Source organism: Glycine soja, chromosome 9, assembly GCF_004193775.1.
Source record: "Glycine soja cultivar W05 chromosome 9, ASM419377v2, whole genome shotgun sequence".
Classification (NCBI taxonomy): Eukaryota; Viridiplantae; Streptophyta; class Magnoliopsida; order Fabales; family Fabaceae; genus Glycine; species Glycine soja.
The window spans coordinates 43,573,710-43,594,927 of record NC_041010.1 but is presented as its reverse complement, the minus strand read 5'-3'; the positions used below and the strand labels follow the sequence as shown (position 1 = coordinate 43,594,927).

Sequence of the window (21,218 nt, the reverse complement as noted above, 5' to 3'; positions counted from 1 at the left end):
TCTCCTTGCATCACAACCAAACTACATGGCTTTTTATATTCAAAGACAAACAAATTTAGTTGCTCACGAGCTTGCTAGGAGAGTGCAAATCTGTTGCAGTAGAGTTGTGCAGTGTTTTGAGTAGTAGCTCAACTCTGGTTAATATAAGTCTTAAATTATAAACTTTACCACACTAGATCAATTCTTTGTAACATCTATAACTTTTTTGTTGACCCATGCATTTTTGTATTGTTTTTAACACACGAGTTCTTTTAAATCTTATAAATTTATACTTTTTTCAAACCTTATAATTTCTTAGAAATGTGCTCATTGGTTTATGTTAATCCAACCAACTTGAGAATTTATTAAAAGTCAATTAAATTGGTTTGAAAATTTAGCTTAATATGATCTGACTTGAATAAAATAATTAAATATGATGATAATTGGTTAAAGCATGTTAATGTGATGAACCTAAACTAAATCAATGATGTAAATTTTTCTATTATTAATTATTATACATGGATTTTTATGGCATATTATATATTTTAATTTTTGTTATTATTTAATTTATGTAAGCCAATTACAACAAAATATGTGATTTACATATTTTAATGATAGGATTGTGTGTGATTTTTTTCTTTTTCTTTTTGGAAAGTCTTATATTTTTCTTTTTTTCTCAATTTTTTTTACACATTTACAAAGCATGACATAATTAATCATAACTAAAACAATCCTTTCTTGAAATGGATTAGTTTGGTTGGATTAAAAAATAAATTTGTAAAATATGAACCAATCAAAACTAATACAAATTGGTTGATTCATAGTTATTTTTCTTTAAATCCAATCAAACCAACTCATAAACATCTCTAAATTTTTAAGATGTACTTTCATTGAGCTTCAAATCACAATTTTTAAAAAATCTATATAACTTTAAGTAGTTATATTCCTGTAATGTTTTTAAAAATCTATATGACTTTTTTTTATGGCAAAATAGTTTTTCAAAATCTCAATCTAACATATTCCCTTATTCTGTTAATCTTAAATATAATATCTAAATTAAACTCATCTGTAAAGTTTTTATTATATACATATATATATATATATATATATTTTATTTTTAATTTTTATTTTTATGGTTAGCCAGGTAGTCAGTAGCCAATTTTTTGGTCATAAGTCCTGGCCGGAAACGATGTGCAAAAAATTGACCAGCCATCTTTTTATTATCTATTAACAAATAACAACAATAAATAAATATAAAAAGGGAAATCAAATTTAAAGTGATACACATCTCTTCTCTCGACTAATCCCTAACTATTTACGGACTCTCTTTTTCGACTCACACACTCTGCCCTGCCGCCGGCAATTTCCTCGGCTCCGGCACCCAACTCTGCCGACGACCACTTGAATCACAACCACGGGTTCGTTTCTCATTCTTCCATCGCTCCTTCAATTTCTTATTCCCTGCACCGCATGATCTATTATTTCTCACCGTCTGCATTTTCGTAGCCAATCTGAATATTGTTTTTCATTATTATTTTCGCCATTAAACATCGCTGATTTGAATCCCACATTCTGGCTTATTGAATTCTTTAGCTTTTATTATTTCTCGGTATAAAACAATGGAGCCAATCCAAACTCACGATCTGTTTGCCTTTTCCTTTCAATTTCTATAGTCACGTGTTTTTCCCTAGGTGTATCCAGCTCTTCGCAATCCATTTTTACTCGCCCTGGATTGTTGAACTTGCTCTATTGTATGAAATGACCGTTTAGTTGAGATCACTGTATAATGACAGAGAAAAAACCAATCGGTTTTCGTGGTGGATGAACAGGCATAAAGATAGTGTACTCCTAATACTGGTGGCTGTGCTAAATAACCAATTAAAAAAACTATTCTGGGTGGAGGAATAGCTGGGCATTTGCTCGTGTTATTACGTCACTATTATATCATTGCCAATTTTATTTTATTTAAGAAGGATGTTCTTTTATTAGCAAAAGGCAGAAACAATTTACATTGGGCAGGGTAACATATTCTACTAAAATTTAAAATTAAAAGAATATAGCAAGCCACAGAAGCTAGAATATCTAATGAAGCAATCTAGACCATTTATACATCATTTGCGAGATTTACCCCAAAAACAACCATGAGGAGAGCACCACCAAAGAGAAGCCACAAACCTGATCCTACCCCCATTACACAAACTAAATGGCTAAGGTACGCCTTTGAAGATGTGGGCATTTCTTTCTGTCCATATGCACAATAAAATTGCAAGTTGTGACAAAACCTTGGTGTCTGTATCAGTGCTAAAGTCAAATCCTTAAAAATGCTTTATGGGACACTGTTGAAAGGAAATTGCTGTAATTATAAGCCTGGCACTAATGCCCTGACCTGAAACGAAATGCCTGCAGCACAACCCAAAAGGTATGGACTTACATAAATGTGTGCATATATATTGTAAAATCAGTAGTTGGGTTGTAGAGCATGCTGACAACATTAAGTTTATGGCTTTATTGAGCTTAGGGTCTGGGTGTTGCATGGTTACGACTTTGTAATCGTCATGGATCATATTAAAATTTCCCTCCTTTTACTTGTGGATGTAGACCCATAGTTTGCTATAGGTTGAATCATGTTAATTTTTTTAATCAATTTTATTTATCCCTAGTTTATTGTTAGACGCTCAATGTTAACCAAGATCCTCTGCTATATTGTTCCATAAGAAAGTTACTGTCTTACATTGCAAAATGCCAAAAAAGAAATCCTATACTAGATCTGCACACAAGAAGAAAGAGCTCTGTGAATCATGCATATTTCCATTATATCATTTGTATTCTTCCTATTAAGTATATCAGGTAGAGTCTGTAGTTATTTGGAAAATTGCAAATGAATGGTTGGCATTTCCATGATGTTAAGTGTCTAGCCCTAGGAATGATTACAGTCTGTATGGCCTGATTTTACTGAAGTAATTTACATGTCTTTGATAACATTCATATATAATGGTAACTTTTATGTCGATGCAGATTGGTGAAAGGTATAAAGGTATTTTGATGTGCTGTTTCAAAAAAGTAACTACAAATGTTTTTATTCGATAGCATATTTGTTGGTTGGTACTGTAGATTATAGGCAAAGGGAGCAAAAAAGCACTTGGAATGATTTGCTATGGCCCAGCAGTCATCTAGGCTTCAGCGTTTGCTTACTCTCCTAGATAGTATCCTTTACAATTTCCTTATCTTTACATTTACTTGACCTATTACTTAATTTTTCATGAATTTTCTTTAACCAAACTTTTAAAGCTGGGTCAACCCAAGCAACAAGGTTGACTGCTGCTCGTCAGATAGGGGACATTGCAAAATCACACCCTCAAGACTTGACCAGTCTTCTTAAGAAGGTATTGGTTTTTCTTAAGTTATATTCACTGTTTTGTTGTAATATGTTCAGTTTATGTCATATTTATGAACTGTCATCATTGTATGTCAATTATGTTAAGTACTGTGGTGTAAAAACAAAATTGGTAATGTACTCATACTCTTTCATCACCATCACTCTCTTTGATTAAAAACTTTTTGTTGGTGGATGGTTTTATGGTTAAATGTTGAGATAAAACCATTTCTTGACCTGCCCCTAATAGTTAAAGCTTTTGGAATATTCTTGATATGTTTTTGTAGCCTCTTTGATACACTAAACAAGATTCAAGAGTTTGATGCTTGCTTGCTGCTCCTTTTTTCTTAATAATATTATTTAAAACAAAATTTCAGCATAAGGTGATGACTGCCTGTTCTTGAATTAGGGTATGTTAGAATTGAACTGCATCCAATAACTTGATTTAATTTAATTTCAGCAAAATGTTTTGAAAGTTATACCTGATAAATATTAAATGCTAATGGTTGTTTCTTTAATCTTTCCTCTCTTATTTTATAATATTGATAATGATAATGCGTGAACTATTTGTCAAATTAATTTTAACACCCTGTTTTCATGTGGTGATTAGGTTTCTCAATATTTGCACAGTAAAAATTGGGATACACGAGTTGCAGCTGCTCATGCAATTGGGTCGATTGCTGAGAATGTTAAGCACATAAGTTTGACTGAACTTTATGCTTGTGCTGTATCAAAAATGTCTGAGAATGGGATATCTTGTAGCATTGAGGATCTGTGTGCATGGTCTTATTTACAATCAAAAGTTACTGGAAGCTCATTTAGAAGGTTGTACGATGAATGATTCTGTCATTTTTTTTTGTTGCATATAAAAAAGATATTTCTATTAGAGAAAAAAAAGGTGCAGCTAGGGGGAGTAGTCCTACAATATAGAAAATAAAAAGGATAGAAAACAAAAAAACCAGGAGTGCATCACCTGGCTGCCCAATCCTTTGCATATAAAAATTAATAACTGGAAATCTCTTGAAACAGCAGTTGGCAGAATACTGAAGAGAAGCATAAACAAAATCATATGAAACAGGTTCAAGGGCAAAAAACCTTTAGAAGTTGCAGTTTTATACTCCAATCTGATGGACCTAAGAATTGCATAAACTGAGCACTGCCAGAGTTTTAGCCCATTGTTTTTAACCAAACCTGTATACTGAACCACAAAAATCTGCTCCAAACTCCAAAGTAAAATGCATCTAGAGAGTACCATGAACTGAAAAATTATATTCTACTGTTGTTTTGAAAATACTTTTTCCTGCTTTTTTACGATGAATACATTTTTTGAAAGATAATTTACTCTGTTCTTGACAGCTTTGATATGAACAAGGTGCTTGAATTTGGAGCCTTGTTAGCATCTGGAGGACAGGTAAAATTATTTCTTGTTACTATCTAAACCTTATATTTTTTCTGGTCACACACACATGGATATATTATCAGTTGTTGCTCATATGTCGAGGTTGTAGCATAGCATAGATATTTTATGTCTTGTCCCATTTCAGGAATATGATATTGGAAATGATAATATAAAGAACCCAAAGGAGCGACTGGTTCGTCAGAAGCAAAATCTTCGACGTCGTTTAGGTTAGTAAGAATGCCCAGAGGGGTAGTATCTCATTGTCCAGTAAGTGCAAATGAAATGATGACTTCTAACTAAGTTGATGATTACTAAACATGTATGGCATATTCTTATTATCTGCTCTAGTTGATGCAAATGGGCACTTGTTGAGGTGATTTGGTGGCATGACATTGTATTTTGGGGTTTAATCAAAAGAGGAGTACATAGCTGCTTAATGCTTTGGTGCTCCTTCTACTTTCTGCATCTAAAGGAGTTGAAACAAGGCATTAATTTACTTTCTGTTCACTTGAGGGTCAACTTATTTAAGAATTTTCCCCTCCTTTTTAAAGATTTTTTTTTAATTTTTTATAAATGCATAATTATTTTTATGATTATTAATTACGTTTTTTTAAAAGCTTAAGCATAAAAAAAGCAATTGCAGTGCTTTCTATAGAAGCTAAAATGAGTAGCTTATGAAAAAAACTCTAGAAGAAAACTATATCATACTGCTCCTTGTCAAAGCTTATCCTAATGCACTCTAAGCTTATGTCCTCCTGATTCCAGAAATCCTTCTCGGTTAATGTAGGTTTGGATGTCTGTGAACAATTTGTGGATATCAGTGATGTAATAAGAGATGAAGATCTTATGGCATCCAAATCAGACTCACATCTGAACGGGATAGATCGTAGACTTTTTACTTCTTGTTCTGCACATAACATCCAGAAAATGGTTTCAAACATGGTTCCTAGTGTCAAATCAAAGTGGCCAAGCGCAAGAGAATTGAATCTTTTAAAGCGTAAAGCAAAAATTAACTCTAAGGACCAAACAAAAAGCTGGTGTGAAGATGGAAGTACAGAGGCGTCAGGTGCTCAAAATTTGACTTCGAAAGGCACATGTCCCGATTCAGTAAATTACAGTAAGGTAACATTCTATTTTGCTTGTTTGTTAAATGGTAATTTTTCGCCCTCTAGGGCATGTCTTGTCACAATTATTTCGTTGCACTCTTATAGTCATTGCTGGTAGCAATTAATTGTTAATTATTGATTATAATTATTAATCATCATTATTGCTATTGGTGATGCTATTCTATTATTATACTTTTTGTATGATGCAACCTTGTAAACGGTAGAACAAGCTTCATTCTGTTGTCTGTCTTTGAAAATGCTATCTTAAGTTCTAAATTGTTGATATGCAAATTGATTCATTTTCCATCTATGATCACAAGGCATAATTTGTAATTATTTTAATGCATCATTTTGTATAGGCATTCGTGGGTGTTAATCACGATGAAGATGGCCTTGAACATGATGGGGATGGACAATGGCCTTTCCACACTTTTGTTGAGCAACTTATTATTGATATGTTTGATCCTGGTAAACATTTCACCCGTTGTCACCATTTGTACAATTTGGAAAAGAATGTGTCATATTTATTTACTTGTGTGTTTTACATTCATTTTAGTTGTTTTCTTTGAATGGTTATTAATCAAATGTTGTTGCTAGTTTGGGAGGTACGACATGGCAGCGTGATGGCATTGAGAGAGATTTTAGCACATCAAGGTGCTTCTGCTGGAGTATTTAAACCTGACTCACGCATGGGTGGGACCTTGTTTATTGAATTAGAAGACAAAAGTATACCAAATATATTGAAGAGAGAGAGGGAAATTGGTTTAAATATGCAAGTTTCAACAGATGAGTTTGTTTCAAACTTGAAGAGGCCAAAACTTGAAGATGTATCATCATCAACCTCTATGGATAGTGTGATGACTTGCAACAATGAAGCTGATATTGAAATCAGCATTAGTTCTGAAACCCATGGATTCAATTTGGCTTTGGATTATGGGAATAGGCAATTTAATGGTAATTCTGTTGACATGGATTGCTCTGATGGCTTACATGATGCATGCAAGGAGCCTGCTAATATAGCAGAACAGAATGGTTATTCTGATGATAATAAGGTTCCCTCTGAAAATCTTAGTGTGCTGAGAAATCTTCCTCAGAATTGTGAGCTGATGCACTCGGTTAAAGTGGTTAGAAGTTCCTGGCTTCGAAACTGTGAATTTCTTCAAGACTGTGTGTTACGCTTTTTGTGCGTGTTGTCACTTGATCGGTATGATATTTTTGTTCTTTTATGTTTTTTAATGAATGAACTAGATCCCGCTGAACTTTGGTTTACGTAACTGATTGCCAATATGCTGCACTTCCATCTCTTATTAATGGTTCTTTTGTTAATTTGATACCTTGTAGCTGTCTCTTATTCTGCAAGTTTCTTTGTTTATTTTTGGTTATTTTATTTCAGCTTTGGAGATTATGTATCTGATCAGGTTGTTGCTCCAGTGCGTGAAACCTGTGCACAGGCTTTAGGTGCTGCATTTAAGTATATGCATCCCGCACTAGTTAATGAAACATTGAACATATTGTTGAAAATGCAGGTAAACATCATTTAATGCTGCAATTTGTTTCCTTTTAAAAACATGTAATTTACATTACTTTAAGATGCATGCAACCTTTTAGATTTCCTGTGCTTTTCCTTTCCATGGAGCTATTTCTTTTTTGAAGGGTTTTGATTTGAGTTCTCTTAGTGAGATTGGTTTTTAATCTTTATGCTTCTGTTTTTGCCTTTTGTTCAGTGTAGGCCAGAATGGGAGATTCGACATGGCAGTCTTCTTGGTATCAAATATTTGGTTGCCGTACGGCAGGTGCATATCTATTTTCTGCCACTTATGTTCTTGGTTTTACTCTCTCTCTCTCTCTCTCTCTTTAGCCATTGTTCTGTCTGTGTTTTTAATATTTTATCATATGCATTGAGATGATCGATGACTACAGAAAAAAATACTGGTTTCACATGCAGTTTGTTAGATTTTTATTAGTGCAGTAATTAATTATAGAAAATTCTGTGTCTTATCATATAGTCCGAAATTTTTTACTGCCCTTTTTCTTTTTGAGTGTATGTATAAGTTTTAGTTTTGTTTCTTGTGCTTTTGAAAAAGGAAGTAGTGCAAGGCCATTCGGGCTCCTCCTGCTCCTTGCTGCCACTGTTTTATTCCCAGCTTTGATGCATTGAAACCTAATTTGCGTCTTATTGGTGTCTGTAAATATTTTTTAAAGACTAAAAATCAGCAAAATGAAAATTAATGGCTTTCAAACTTTTCTAGCACTACCTTTTTTTGTCTGTGATCAATTGCTAATTTCTCATATCTAAAATAAAAATATCTGAAAGACTGATGATGTGTCTGGGGTGATTACTCAAATACAAAATTTACAACAGTCCTACTTTTCTTTTCTCAATCTAGATGGTCATGAGCATGAGTTAGAAGTTTCGTGATCTCTTATTAGAGTAGTAGAGCAGAATAGAGTAGAATTACTCCTTTTCTTTTTCTTCAGTCTACCTTAATTCTGGTTACCTCAACTAACTTTGGGTTAGTTGAAACTTATGTTAACAGCTGTGTACAGCTGTCTAAGCTCTAGTATATAAACTAGAGTTGTAACTGTTTTCAGTTGGGTTGTTAATTTCAACTTCGTCATTCTCTGTTTTAGAGTTTCTCTCTTTCGTTTATAGAAAGCTTTTATCTCTAATCTTTTACTGTACAGAAACTCCATGTTTTTCTTTTCTGTTAGTGTGTAGCTTGATGTATTGTTATTTGTATGACTAATAGCATTTTTTTATGTGGTAGTGTCGCATATGCATAGTTGTTGAATAAATCCTTTTTTGCTTATAGAAAAGAATTCTCTTTGTCCTTGTGAAATGAACAGGATGTGGGTTGGATTGGTCATTGGTAGCAGGCTAATAAGATTATACCATGGTCATTTTCAATTTGATAGTGATTAGTTATTGTCCTGATAAGTATATAAGAAATAGACTGCACACACCACTGCAAGAAACTTCTCAGACCAGAGCCCATTTGATTATTATTTTTGTGTTTTTCCAAGTACAAAGGTTGGTGAGTGTAGTAGGCAGCATTAAAAAACTGAGACTGAAGATAGCTGGTGTAGGGTGCTGTAGTTACATTTATGAAAACTCGATCTTTTCTTAATGATATGCTGCTTCTTTGTTTCTTTTATTATTACTTGGAATTCAAGGGATGTTGTATATATTTCTTTCTGGCTTCTGATGTATCTTTTACCGAAACTAGGAGATGCTTTCGGATTTGCTTGGATGCGTTCTTCCTTCTTGTAAATCTGGGTTGGAGGACCCAGATGATGATGTCCGAGCAGTTGCTGCTGATGCTTTAATACCAGCTGCATCTGCAATTGTTTCCTTGCAGGGTCAAACATTGCATTCAATTGTGATGCTTTTATGGGATATATTGCTTGATTTGGATGATTTAAGTCCATCCACCAGCAGGTAGTTTACTGGCTAAAGCTTTGGTAGTTAGCTTTACAATCTTAGTGGTGCATTCCCTTTTATAGACATAATGATTGTCTGTCTGATTAGTTTTCAATGCACCATCATTATAGAGCCACTTTTTTTTTTTTTTTTTTGATCAGCTATAGAGCCACTTGAAAACTAAAATAAATTGAATTCAAGAGACTGAATTTTTATTTCTTAGTCTTATAATTACAAAAAAAGAAAGATAGGTTCTCCTATATATAGACTTTAAAAAACCATACAAATCTCAAAAGTCTTAGAATTTGTACATGCTAATTAATGATAAAAATAAACTCTATTAAATAATAGTTACAACACAACAGAACCTATATGTTGAAATTTTGTGAGCATACCTTAGCTTATATAGTTGACAATGTTGATTATTTCCAGCCAATTTCTTATGATAACCTTTTGGTCATAGTTTAATATATTATATAAAATGTTGACTTAATAATTGTGCACTCAATTTGTTATCCAAGTGATGAATATTAAAAGAATTATAATTTTTTTGGTATGTTATACTTTATGAGCAAAAGCCTTGGTGCAACAGTAAGTAGCGACTTTAACTATGGCTGCATACATCTACCCTGCCCAGTGCCCAGACCTCAATAAGCGGGAGCCTCGTGCTTTGGCTCACCTTATGTCATACTTCATGATTCAACTAAAGGCTAAAGCCAACATTTTGAACAATGAAATAGATTGTTTAGTTTCCCCGAACATTAACAGTTGTGTCACACCCACAAATGCCTGTCTTCTCCTGATCGTTCCCTTATCCAACATTTATATTTTACTAGGATTACAATATTTCTTTAATTTATCCTTTTTTTGGTGAAAGTTAGATGATGGAGAAGCTTCTTTATTACAATTCTACATTTACTGCTTGCTTTTGCTAGATATTATCTTTCGCTAAACTAATAATTTACCTTTGTTTGCTGATTAAATGTGATGCATTCTGATGTTTTATAACAGTAGTTCAATCTGGCCATCAATTTTGTAATAAATTCTTTGAAGTAGCTGAATCTCAGTACTGGCATCGATACACAATCATACTTCATTTTAGTTTAGAGGTTATTCAGAGAATAGATGGGTTTATAATTTCAAACAGCTTCCCACTAATTCTAGCTTTTGGACTATAGTTTATCTTGTAGAGAGACCAAACCAAAGTTTTGCAATGTTATATTAGTATTAATATGTTACTTATCTGTTTGCAGTGTAATGAATCTGCTGGCAGAAATCTATTCTCAAGAAGATATGGCCCCAAAGATGTACAAAGTTTTTAAATTGGCAGAAAATGAAATGGAAAATGGAGTAGGTGGTTGTGGTGATGTTGATGGAGAAGAAAATCCTTATGTGCTTTCAACATTGGCACCACGTTTGTGGCCCTTTATGAGGCACAGTATCACATCTGTTCGTTATTCTGCGATACGGACTTTGGTATTTATCTTTCTTCCTTGATGTTTATTGAAAAAATTGAATCTCATCTAATGCTCCTTGTAATGTATTTATCTAATGGTCTTTTTTTTTTTTTTACAAAAGGTGGTACATGTCTTAATTTCTTGCCATAAATGTTCTATTTTCAGGAGAGGCTACTTGAAGCTGGATATAAGAGAAGCATGTCTGAGTTGTCTAGTGTTTCGTTCTGGCCCTCTTTTATATTTGGAGATACCCTTAGAATTGTCTTCCAGAATCTTCTATTGGAAACAAATGAGGATATTTTGCGATGTTCCGAGAGAGTTTGGAGTCTCCTTGTTCAGGTATATCATCCTATAAGAGGGACTTAGAAATGTTTCTGACTAATGTCTTTCATTATATGCATCTCTTCTCAGTCAAAGCAAGCTGTACATCAACCCTATATTTTATCATGTTCCAGTCTGTATTATGGCTTAAAAAACTAACTATTTGGGACTAGATTTGATGTTGTGCAGAGGCCAAAAGAAGATTTATGTCTTGTTGTTTCACATTCTGTTAGCTCTATGTGATGCAGAGATAAACATATTGTTAGGACTCTATATGTTGATTGTTGAGATGAATTAGTTTTAAACTTTTAATAGCTACAGAAATCATGTACAGTAGTACTATGTTATAATATAATCTTAAATTACATGCGTACACATCATTGCAAATTTAACATTTCAACAGTTATCAAGACTCCATCAATATAATATTCATGTTTTCCTATCTTGGAGAAGTGGTTATTTTTATCAGAATGTTGTTGAATCTGTTGTGGATTGCTTTACTAAAACCATTTGGTATATATGTTGTGTTTGTTATCCTGTAGTGACTTAGTGATATTATGTAGCTATTATTGCAACAATGGCTTTCAATCTGGAGCATATAAATAATATGTACCATGTTTCTTAGAACTGTAGCTAATCCTGGACCTCTAAGAGGTTTTGTAAATATGTGTTTTAGCTGGTCATTTGAGTTGATGAAACTAGTAGAAATGCACCTTGACATGATCTTTTCTTGGATCTGATGACAATCCACCTCTACATGTCTGGTTCTGCCGTCCTGCTAATATAAACATTGGTCGTTTATTGTACAATTTTTGCATCAAAATATTGAGTTGAAGTTGGTTTTTTTGTTTCAAGTCCATCTTCCCACATCTTTATGTCTGTAACCAGTCATTGTTTTTCTTTCAGTGGTAAATGTCCACAGGGGTTCATTTTTTCTAAAGAATTTCCTGCTAACCTCTTACCTAATCCCTAGGCCACAAAAATCGATTGTTTTGTCTTCCTCTTGTGGTCATTGTTGTTTAAATATTTATATCTCTATTTTCTAATCCATCAAGTTGTCTACTAATTAATGGCAGTGTTCTGTGGAGGACTTGAAGATAGCTGCGAGGTCTTATGTGGCTTCTTGGACAGAACTTGCATCTACTCCATTTGGCTCAGCATTAGATGCCTCAAAGATGTATTGGCCTGTTGCTTTTCCACGAAAAAGTCAAATTAGAGCAGCTGCTAAAATGAGAGCTGCAAAAATTGAAAATGAAAGTGGTGTGGATTTTAGTCTTGAATCTATAAAAGGAATTATTCCACCAGATAGAAATGGGGATGTTCCTATGAATTCTGTTAAGATAGTTGTTGGTGCTGAGGTAGACACGTCTGTAACTCATACCCGGGTAGTTACAGCAACTGCTTTGGGAATTTTTGCTTCTAAGCTGCCAGAGGGTTCTTTAAAATATGTGATTGATCCACTTTGGAGCTCTCTAACCTCGTTGTCTGGTGTCCAACGCCAGGTATGTATTCGTATACAATGAATCTACAGCCAAGCAATCTTCAGCCTTCTTTTCCTGACTTCAATATTTTCTATTGTATTTAGGTTGCATCTTTGGTACTTATTTCTTGGTTCAAGGAGATTAAGAACATAAATTCGTCCAAAAACTTTGATGGTATCCCTGGTGCCCTCAAAGATTGGTTGCTAGACTTATTAGCATGTTCTGACCCAACATTCCCAACAAAAGATTCACTTCTTCCTTATGCTGAGCTTTCAAGAACTTATGGGAAGATGTGCAATGAGACTGGCCAATTACTAAATGTGATCAAGTCTTCTGGTATGTTTAATGAGTTGCTGACAGCTACCCAAATTGAGTTGGATCGCTTGAGTGTGGATGATGCCATTGGTTTTGCATCAAAAATTCCAACTTTGTGTAATGATAGTTCTGCAAATGAATCCTTGGGAAAGAACATCATGGATGATATCGAATCCTTGAAACAGAGACTCTTGACTACTTCTGGATATTTAAAATGTGTTCAGGTATATTTCAAAAAAATTTATTATTATTATTTTAAACTTTCTTGAAGTGGATGGTATTACATGATTTGTATTTCATTTGTTTTAAGTCACCCTCAATGATTTTTGACATGCTTATTTCTGGTTCCTGTGTTGATTTGCAGAGTAATTTGCATGTTACAGTCACATCTGCAGTTGCAGCTGCAGTTGTCTGGATGTCTGAATTTCCTACACGACTTACCCCAATCATTTTGCCTTTGATGGCTTCAATCAAACGAGAGCAGGTGCTAGTTTAACCTTTACTGTTTTTCTAGTGCTTATTTACATGATTAATTTATTGATATTGAATAAAATGTCTTATCTTTCAGGAGGAAATACTGCAAATGAAGTCAGCTGAGGCCCTTGCCGAGCTAATGTATCACTGTGTTGCACGAAGACCTTGCCCCAATGATAAATTAATTAAGAATATATGTAGTTTAACTTGCATGGATCCCTCTGAGACCCCTCAAGCCAAATCCCTTTGTTCCATGGAGAGTATTGATGACCAAGGTTTTCTGTCTTGTAGAACTCCTGTGAGCAAACAGAAGTTAAAGGTCCATGTGCTGGCTGGTGAGGATCGGTCAAAGGTGGAGGGATTTTTAAGTAGACGGGGATCTGAGCTAGCATTGAGGCATCTATGTGAGAAGTTTGGTGTGTCATTATTTGATAAGCTTCCTAAGCTGTGGGATTGCCTTACTGAAGTGCTTAAGCCCAGCTCCTCTGAATCTCTACTTGTCACTAATGAAAAGTCAGCTACTCTGTCTATTGAGTCTGTTAGCGATCCTCAGGCCTTGATTAACAATATCCAGGTTGGTATTATAAATTTCTACCTGTGGATTTGGTTCATTACATGTAAGATTTTGCATCATTAGCTGTGAATTTGTATGAGTTAAACTACAGTATAACAAGACAGGATGAAATTGTCAAAAAGATCTCCCTTTTTGAGCAATTGGGTATTGTTTTAATTATTTTTTGTGATGTAGGATTGAACACTCGAAAATAAAACACAAAACATATGGATTTCCTCCTGACTTTTCTCAAGCCTTCCCTATCTGTAGGTTTTCAAAATAGAAGAAAGGTTTAGAAAAATTCAGTTATTCAAATTGGAATGTTATCTCTCCACTAGACCTTGTATATTTTGAATTTCTTTATGCATGTGTTTAAGTAGAGTATGAAAGCACATTAGAAAATTTTGGTGGTGCCCATGATTGTCTAGACACCAGTGAGCCAGAGCATCGTGGAGATAGACAAGCAAATGTGCATTTTTTTGTTGGGTTTTGATATTTTGAGATTGTACATAAGTTCATGTAGAATAACACTTTCTGTTAGCTGAATGTATTTCAATTTCCTCTATTGGTGTGTATATATGCAGATAGCACTGTAGTGTACATATTGAAATATCTAAGAACTAAGAACTATATCTATGATTACACCCTTGTCTTGATTACCTTTTGAATCGTGTCTAGCTTAGCTTGTACGCTGAATGGAAGTTCTTGAACATTATTTTGAATTCCTTAACAGGTTGATTAACTAATATAAGTACACTATTGGTTATAAACCCATTAAAAAAGATTGCTGTGGTAAAATTCTTCAGATTTTTTTTTTAATTATAAAGAACCTTCCCTCCTTTTCTTGGCATTACTACCTTTATGACAAAAGGTGCAGAAAAAAATTGTCAGTCTCTAGTATTTTTCAGGTGCAAAATTTCGTGTTTGTGTGTTGGTGTGATCACATGTTTTTGTATTTGTTTGTTTACTGGTTTAATAAATTCTTCCTGTTCATCCTTATTCATTGTAACTTTTTTAGTGGTTCATATAGTATTCTGCTTAATATGCAACATGGTTTTCTTGTAGGTGGTGCGTTCTGTTGCTCCCATCTTAAATGAGGAGTTGAAGCCAAAACTGTTGACACTTCTCCCATGCATTTTTAAATGTATTCAGCATTCTCATGTTGCAGTTAGATTAGCTGCTTCACGCTGCATCACTTCCATGGCACAGTCAATGACTGTGAAAGTTATGGGAGCTGTGGTTGAAAATGCTATCCCTATGTTGGAAGATGCATCATCAGTTTATGCTCGACAAGGAGCAGGCATGTTGATCAGTTTTCTTGTTCAGGGGCTGGGTGTAGAGTTGGTCCCTTATGCTCCTCTATTGGTGGTTCCGCTTCTAAGGTGCATGAGTGATTGTGATCAGTCTGTCAGACAGAGTGTGACCCATAGTTTTGCTTCTCTTGTACCTTTACTTCCTTTGGCACGAGGCCTTCCTCAACCGATTGGATTAGGGGAAGGTGTATCTAGAAATGCAGAAGATTTGCAGTTTTTGGAGCAACTACTTGACAACTCTCATATTGAAGATTACAAGTTGTGCACTGAACTGAAAGTAACATTGAGGAGGTAAATTGGACTTATTTTCACAACTCTTTATTTATTTATTTATTTATTTTTGGGGGGTGGGGGGTTGAATATTCCATTATATAGCTATATACTTATTTTCTTAACTCTTTTTTCTCCTAGTTACTTGATTCATTACTTATGTCTATATCCTTATTTATATTCTTAAATTTCTGACCTATTATTAGTTTTACCTTCTATATTATATTATTTATTATTATTGTTCTTGTGTTTCCAGGTATCAGCAGGAAGGCATAAATTGGTTAGCTTTTTTGAAACGTTTCAAGCTTCATGGAATTTTATGTGATGACATGGGACTTGGAAAGACACTTCAAGCATCAGCAATTGTGGCCTCTGATATAGCTGAGCATCGAACTTCAATTGGGAATGAGGATCTTCTGCCATCTTTAATTATTTGCCCATCAACTCTAGTTGGGCACTGGGCCTTTGAGATAGAGAAGTATATTGATGTTTCTGTTATCTCTAGTCTTCAATATGTTGGTTCTGCTCAGGAGCGAATGCTTCTTCGGGATCATTTTTGCAAGCATAATGTCATCATAACATCATATGATGTTGTCCGTAAAGATATTGATTTTCTTGGACAGCTGCTGTGGAATCACTGCATCTTAGATGAAGGGCATATAATCAAGAATGCCAAGTCTAAAGTTACACTTGCCATAAAACAGCTGAAAGCGCAACACCGCTTGATATTGAGTGGGACACCTATACAGGTTGGTAATGAGTTTATGTCTCATTAAAGTTACAATCTATCAATCTGATAAATGTGTTACCCTTTGCAGAATAACATAATGGACTTGTGGTCCCTTTTTGATTTTTTGATGCCTGGATTTCTTGGAACTGAGAGACAGGTATCTTTTTGCTGCTCGTCATTATAATTGATGTTGTTACAATTCTATAATTGTAACTCATGGTTGGTATTTTTTATAATAATTTGGAATCATGATACATTTGGTGCGTTAGGGTCTTAAAACGCTGGGACAGAATTATGTTTAGTTTTTGTAGTCATTGTTGAAATAGTTGATGTAATAAATTATTTCCCTTCATCTTATTTGAATGCATGTATGGATTAGCTCAATTTGCACTAAAAAAACGTTTTTCAGCTTAAAGTTCACTGTCTCAGACCCTCAACTAGTTTTTTTTTTTTTTTTTTGGGGGGGGGGGGGGAGGGGTGGTTTCCTCTTGATACAACATTTTTGGTTCCAATGTTTTTCCCCTGTTAACTGCTACATGATAGAGTGAACATGTCATCACAAATCCTCAACCAAAGCCTAATTAGAATGTCAATTCATGCTTGCAACAAAATCTAGTTTTTATGGAATGTTTTGAATAAGTATTTCATTCATTACACCTGAATCAGACTTAAAACACATAATTTGGGATGAGAAACTTGCTTGGGAGATGTTCTATCACTATCATAATGTTGTACAACAGGTTTCCAATAATTTGGGGATAAATGTTACAAATCTACAAGATATTCAACCTTATTACCCTACACATATACAACTAATAAAAAGGAAATAACTACAATAAAATCAATCAAATATTCTAATGCTATTTCAGCATATATCATAAAATCTCACTACAGTCTTATCATAATCGCAAAACTCCCCCTCAAGTTTATCATTTGAATCTACAAAACTCACTGCAATACATTTTAGCATGCTTTTTTTCATTGTTGCCACCTGGCCATTCATTTAATGTGGCTTTAACAGTTCCAAGCCACATATGGAAAACCACTTTTAGCTGCAAGAGATCCAAAATGTTCTGCTAGGGATGCTGAAGCAGGAGCACTTGCCATGGAGGCACTGCATAAGCAGGTGATTTTCTCTTTATCATTATTGTACTACAATTGTGTTTTTGCCTTCTAACTAGATGTTCTTTTGTCCTCTAGGTAATGCCTTTCCTCCTTCGTAGGACAAAGGATGAAGTCTTGTCTGATCTGCCAGAGAAAATAATTCAAGACAGATACTGTGATTTGAGCCCTGTACAATTGAAACTTTATGAACAGTATTCTGGTTCTCGTGTAAAACAAGAAATATCATCTGTTGTAACATCGAATGAGTCTGCTGCAGCAGAAGGAAGTAGCAGTTCTACTAAAGCATCTTCACATGTTTTCCAGGTAATTAGATTTCTTTAATTACTTGTTAATTGTTGTTCCTTCTATTTTTTTTAACACCCTGAAATCCATTCCATGTTTCAGGCACTCCAATACTTGCTAAAACTCTGTAGTCATCCATTGCTTGTCATTGGTGAGAAGATTCCAGAGTCACTTTCTACTATCCTCTCAGAACTGTTTCCTGCTGGCTCTGATGTTATTTCAGAACTTCACAAACTCTATCACTCCCCAAAATTAGTTGCTCTTCATGAGATTCTTGAAGAATGTGGAATTGGAGTTGACAATTCAGGTTCTGAGGGTGCGGTTAACGTTGGGCAGCATAGGGTCTTGATATTCGCTCAACATAAGGTGATGATTACCTTTTCTTTGGGGCTACTTTTTTTCCCCTGATGATTAATAAAAGCTTTACTGATGTGTCTTCTAATGATTGCTTATTTGCAGGCTTTCCTGGATATAATTGAAAGAGATTTGTTTCAGACACACATGAAAAGGTTAGTTCCTGGACCTAGTCATCCACTTAATAAATTTATAGTTTAGGTTCCAATGCCTGTTTCATTGCATTCAATGATCTTAGTTGAAAGCAATGAATCAGGCTTTGGAACTATGATTTGGTTTCAAAATGCTTGTTATTGAGCAGTTTCCGTTTGTTTTTGCATGGAACTACAATGCTCTAAAATGGTTATTTTTTTATTCTGAGCTTTCATCTTGAATTTTTCGTTTGTGTTACAGTGTCACGTATTTGCGGTTGGATGGATCAGTTGAGCCAGGAAAGCGTTTTGAAATTGTCAAAGCTTTCAATTCAGACCCTACCATTGATGTCTTACTGCTTACAACACATGGTAGAATTTTTCACCTTGTCTTAGTTGATCTACCCATTTATTTCTCTTGTAGTTGTAGCTTAATATTTTAAATTATATAAAATTCTTCATCTGCAGTTGGTGGGCTTGGTTTGAACCTGACATCTGCAGATACCCTTGTTTTTGTGGAGCATGACTGGAATCCGATGCGAGACCTTCAGGTAATTACGATCCATTTAGTGATTTCTTTGGATTTTCTTTTCCAGGCCAAGAAAATTCTAATTTTTTGAGCATAGAATTTGATATTAGTTGTGGGATTGAATTTCTTCTGACAGATTTTTAACCAGGTTTTCCGGATTCTACTCTAGTTTTAAGTACTAGATAGTAGTTTGTTACCAGTCTGGCTTTAGAGGCTTGTTTTGAAGGTTATTTTGTGAAGAAATCACTTCTTTTTTTATATAAAAAATAAATATTTAATTTGTTTGGGTAAACTTTTGACCAAAAAAGTCTGAAAATAATCAAATTTCAGATCTTTTCGGGAAGCTAATAGGAATATAGCTTGTGGACATATAATCACTTGATTCCTTACTGAACTTTAAAAACTACAAGTCTTGTTCATTTAGGTTTTGAGAGAAAAAAATATTTTTGCATTGATATACCTGAAAACCCAAAATCACTTTTCAAAATAAAAGGGCTTTCATATAATTATAGCCACCACTTGCAAAATATGTTCTACTCGTATGGAATCTCCGAAAAGAAATCGTTTCTTTTTTCACAACCTTGTAATCACTTTTTTCTAGAGCTCAAGCTAACATCTTGTGTTGTGCGTATACTGTTTTCTTGCATGCCCTTTCTATATTTGAGGCCTAACATCATGAAGCTTTTCTCATCTTGCATTTAAGGGAATGGAATATCTAATATTTGTTTTTGTAATGCCAATAACCTGCAGGCTATGGATAGAGCACACAGGTTAGGTCAGAAAAAAGTAGTTAATGTCCATCGGCTAATAATGCGTGGTACTTTGGAAGAGAAAGTTATGAGTCTACAAAGGTTCAAAGTCTCAGTGGCTAATGCTGTCATTAATTCTGAAAATGCTAGTATGAAAACAATGAATACAGATCAGTTGCTTGATTTGTTTGCATCAGCAGAAACCTCCAAGAAGGTATGAATACGTGTTTATATATGCTATAGTTTTTTTCTAAATGCAGAGTGTTAGGATTTGAATGAGTTTGACTGGGTCAGTTGTTTTGTGAATGAAGATTGGGCATTATGAAATGTGTTTTTATATGTCTATGCTTGCAATCTTAAGTTCCTAGAAATTAGTGTGTGCCAATTTATTTTATGCATGGGGCTTTTGGAATTTGTATGCCACATTCTTCCGAGGGATGACCTATTGTAATATGAGAGAACTCCCAGATGTAAAGAGAGGAAAATTTGGATATAAGTTTATAACCAACTTTTTTTTTTTGTTATTTCGGTGAATATTATTTACCATGGTTTATGTTTCTTTTCTAATGATTTGGACGTGATGATTTATATAGGGCGCATCTGTTTTGAAGAGTTCAGAGAACAACTCTTATGGAGACGCTAAGTTAGTAGGCTGTAGGAAGGGATTGAAATCAATACTCGGGGGATTGGAGGAGCTATGGGACCAATCACAATATACAGAGGAGTACAATCTGCGTCAATTTTTAGCAAGGCTTAATGACTAATATTCCAGATTCATTTCAGAGTCAGAGTGTACATATCCATGAGTACAAATTTTGCCATTGTAACATCTCAATTTTTTTCCCACCATGCCCTTCAGTCATTTTTTGTCGTCACTTTTTGTATACCCCAATGCTGGCTGGCATCTGCTCGTGTGCATGCAGACCAGGTAAATCAGTGTCTGTATTTTACAGGGCATTTTAGTGACTAGTGGAAGCCCTTGGTGGTGATATGTAGAGAAATGAATCGGTGACGGCTTCAGGAGGGATGGAGTAATATTTTTTGGATTTTGTATATATACAGTCAATCCTAATTATAGCTATAATCGTTGCTAACATATAAAAAATGCCTTGCATTTTGCAATGTTCTTCGGAAAGCTACTAATATCAAAATACCCAAGACCTCAATCCCCTGATATTCGTTAATATGCTAGGCCATTTGAAGAATTGTTTAGTTTGGATGGTTGGTTTTCTACGCAAATGACATCAAATGGAATAAGTGGTGGGTCAAATAAAGTATATTTGGTTTGCATTTTAAATTCAAGGTTTGAGTTGTTTATTTACCAGTTTCTTCTCTATGTTATTTATTAATAATTAGTCTGATTTAAAAGTTAATTAAAATTTATTTTATAAATGATTTTTAAATAAATTAAAAATCTTATTTTTAAACTTTACTTTTCAAATTATTTTCTAAATGTCTCTCCGATGCTTCACCCTGTATTAGTTTTTGACAGATAAGAAATAGCGGGAGAGGAAGTAGGTAGGAAAGAAGCAATTTACTGTTGATGAAATGGGAATTAGATAAATATAAATGTTTGATCGAAGAAAATAGTAAAAAATAAACAATTTATTGTTGATGAAATGGGAAATGGTCGGAAGCATTAATCCTAGATTTTAAATTTCAACAATCTGTAATATTGTTAAAAAAATATTTACAAATATTGACAGTGACACACTAATTTATCTATGTATTTATAAAATTATTTTTAATTAGACTTAACGAAATTATTATGATTTTATAACATTATATTATTTATTTAAAAATAGTAAATGTATATTCGATTTTGATCTTATTATAATGTTCATATATATCATAAT

At 34.1% G+C, this 21,218-nt stretch overlaps 1 protein-coding gene across 5 annotated transcripts; it reads left to right on the top strand.

Annotated features, from left to right (window-relative positions):
• The first annotated feature begins 1,259 nt into the window (after positions 1 to 1,259).
• Positions 1,260 to 20,417, top strand: LOC114425076 (TATA-binding protein-associated factor BTAF1-like). Of its 5 annotated transcripts, none has more exons than XM_028391833.1 (30): positions 1,260 to 1,397; positions 2,995 to 3,005; positions 3,091 to 3,182; positions 3,268 to 3,362; positions 3,963 to 4,177; positions 4,709 to 4,763; positions 4,897 to 4,978; positions 5,539 to 5,873; positions 6,217 to 6,325; positions 6,455 to 7,061; positions 7,251 to 7,383; positions 7,582 to 7,650; positions 9,085 to 9,296; positions 10,532 to 10,754; positions 10,901 to 11,074; positions 12,133 to 12,558; positions 12,642 to 13,076; positions 13,217 to 13,336; positions 13,421 to 13,900; positions 14,945 to 15,483; positions 15,719 to 16,211; positions 16,281 to 16,349; positions 17,214 to 17,318; positions 17,393 to 17,620; positions 17,702 to 17,965; positions 18,059 to 18,108; positions 18,347 to 18,456; positions 18,553 to 18,635; positions 19,364 to 19,576; positions 19,956 to 20,417. In XM_028391833.1, the coding sequence occupies exons 3-30, from the start codon at positions 3,134 to 3,136 to the stop codon at positions 20,124 to 20,126; spliced, it is 6,144 nt and encodes a 2,047-aa protein (XP_028247634.1). In that variant the 5' UTR covers positions 1,260 to 1,397; positions 2,995 to 3,005; positions 3,091 to 3,133; the 3' UTR covers positions 20,127 to 20,417. The 5 variants fall into 5 exon arrangements, with proteins under 5 accessions (XP_028247634.1, XP_028247632.1, XP_028247630.1 ...); XM_028391831.1 differs by lacking the exon at positions 2,995 to 3,005 and adding an exon at positions 2,279 to 2,398; XM_028391829.1 differs by lacking the exon at positions 2,995 to 3,005 and adding an exon at positions 2,279 to 2,398 and having other exon boundaries at positions 1,260 to 2,191.
• Positions 20,418 to 21,218: the final 801 nt, after the last annotated feature.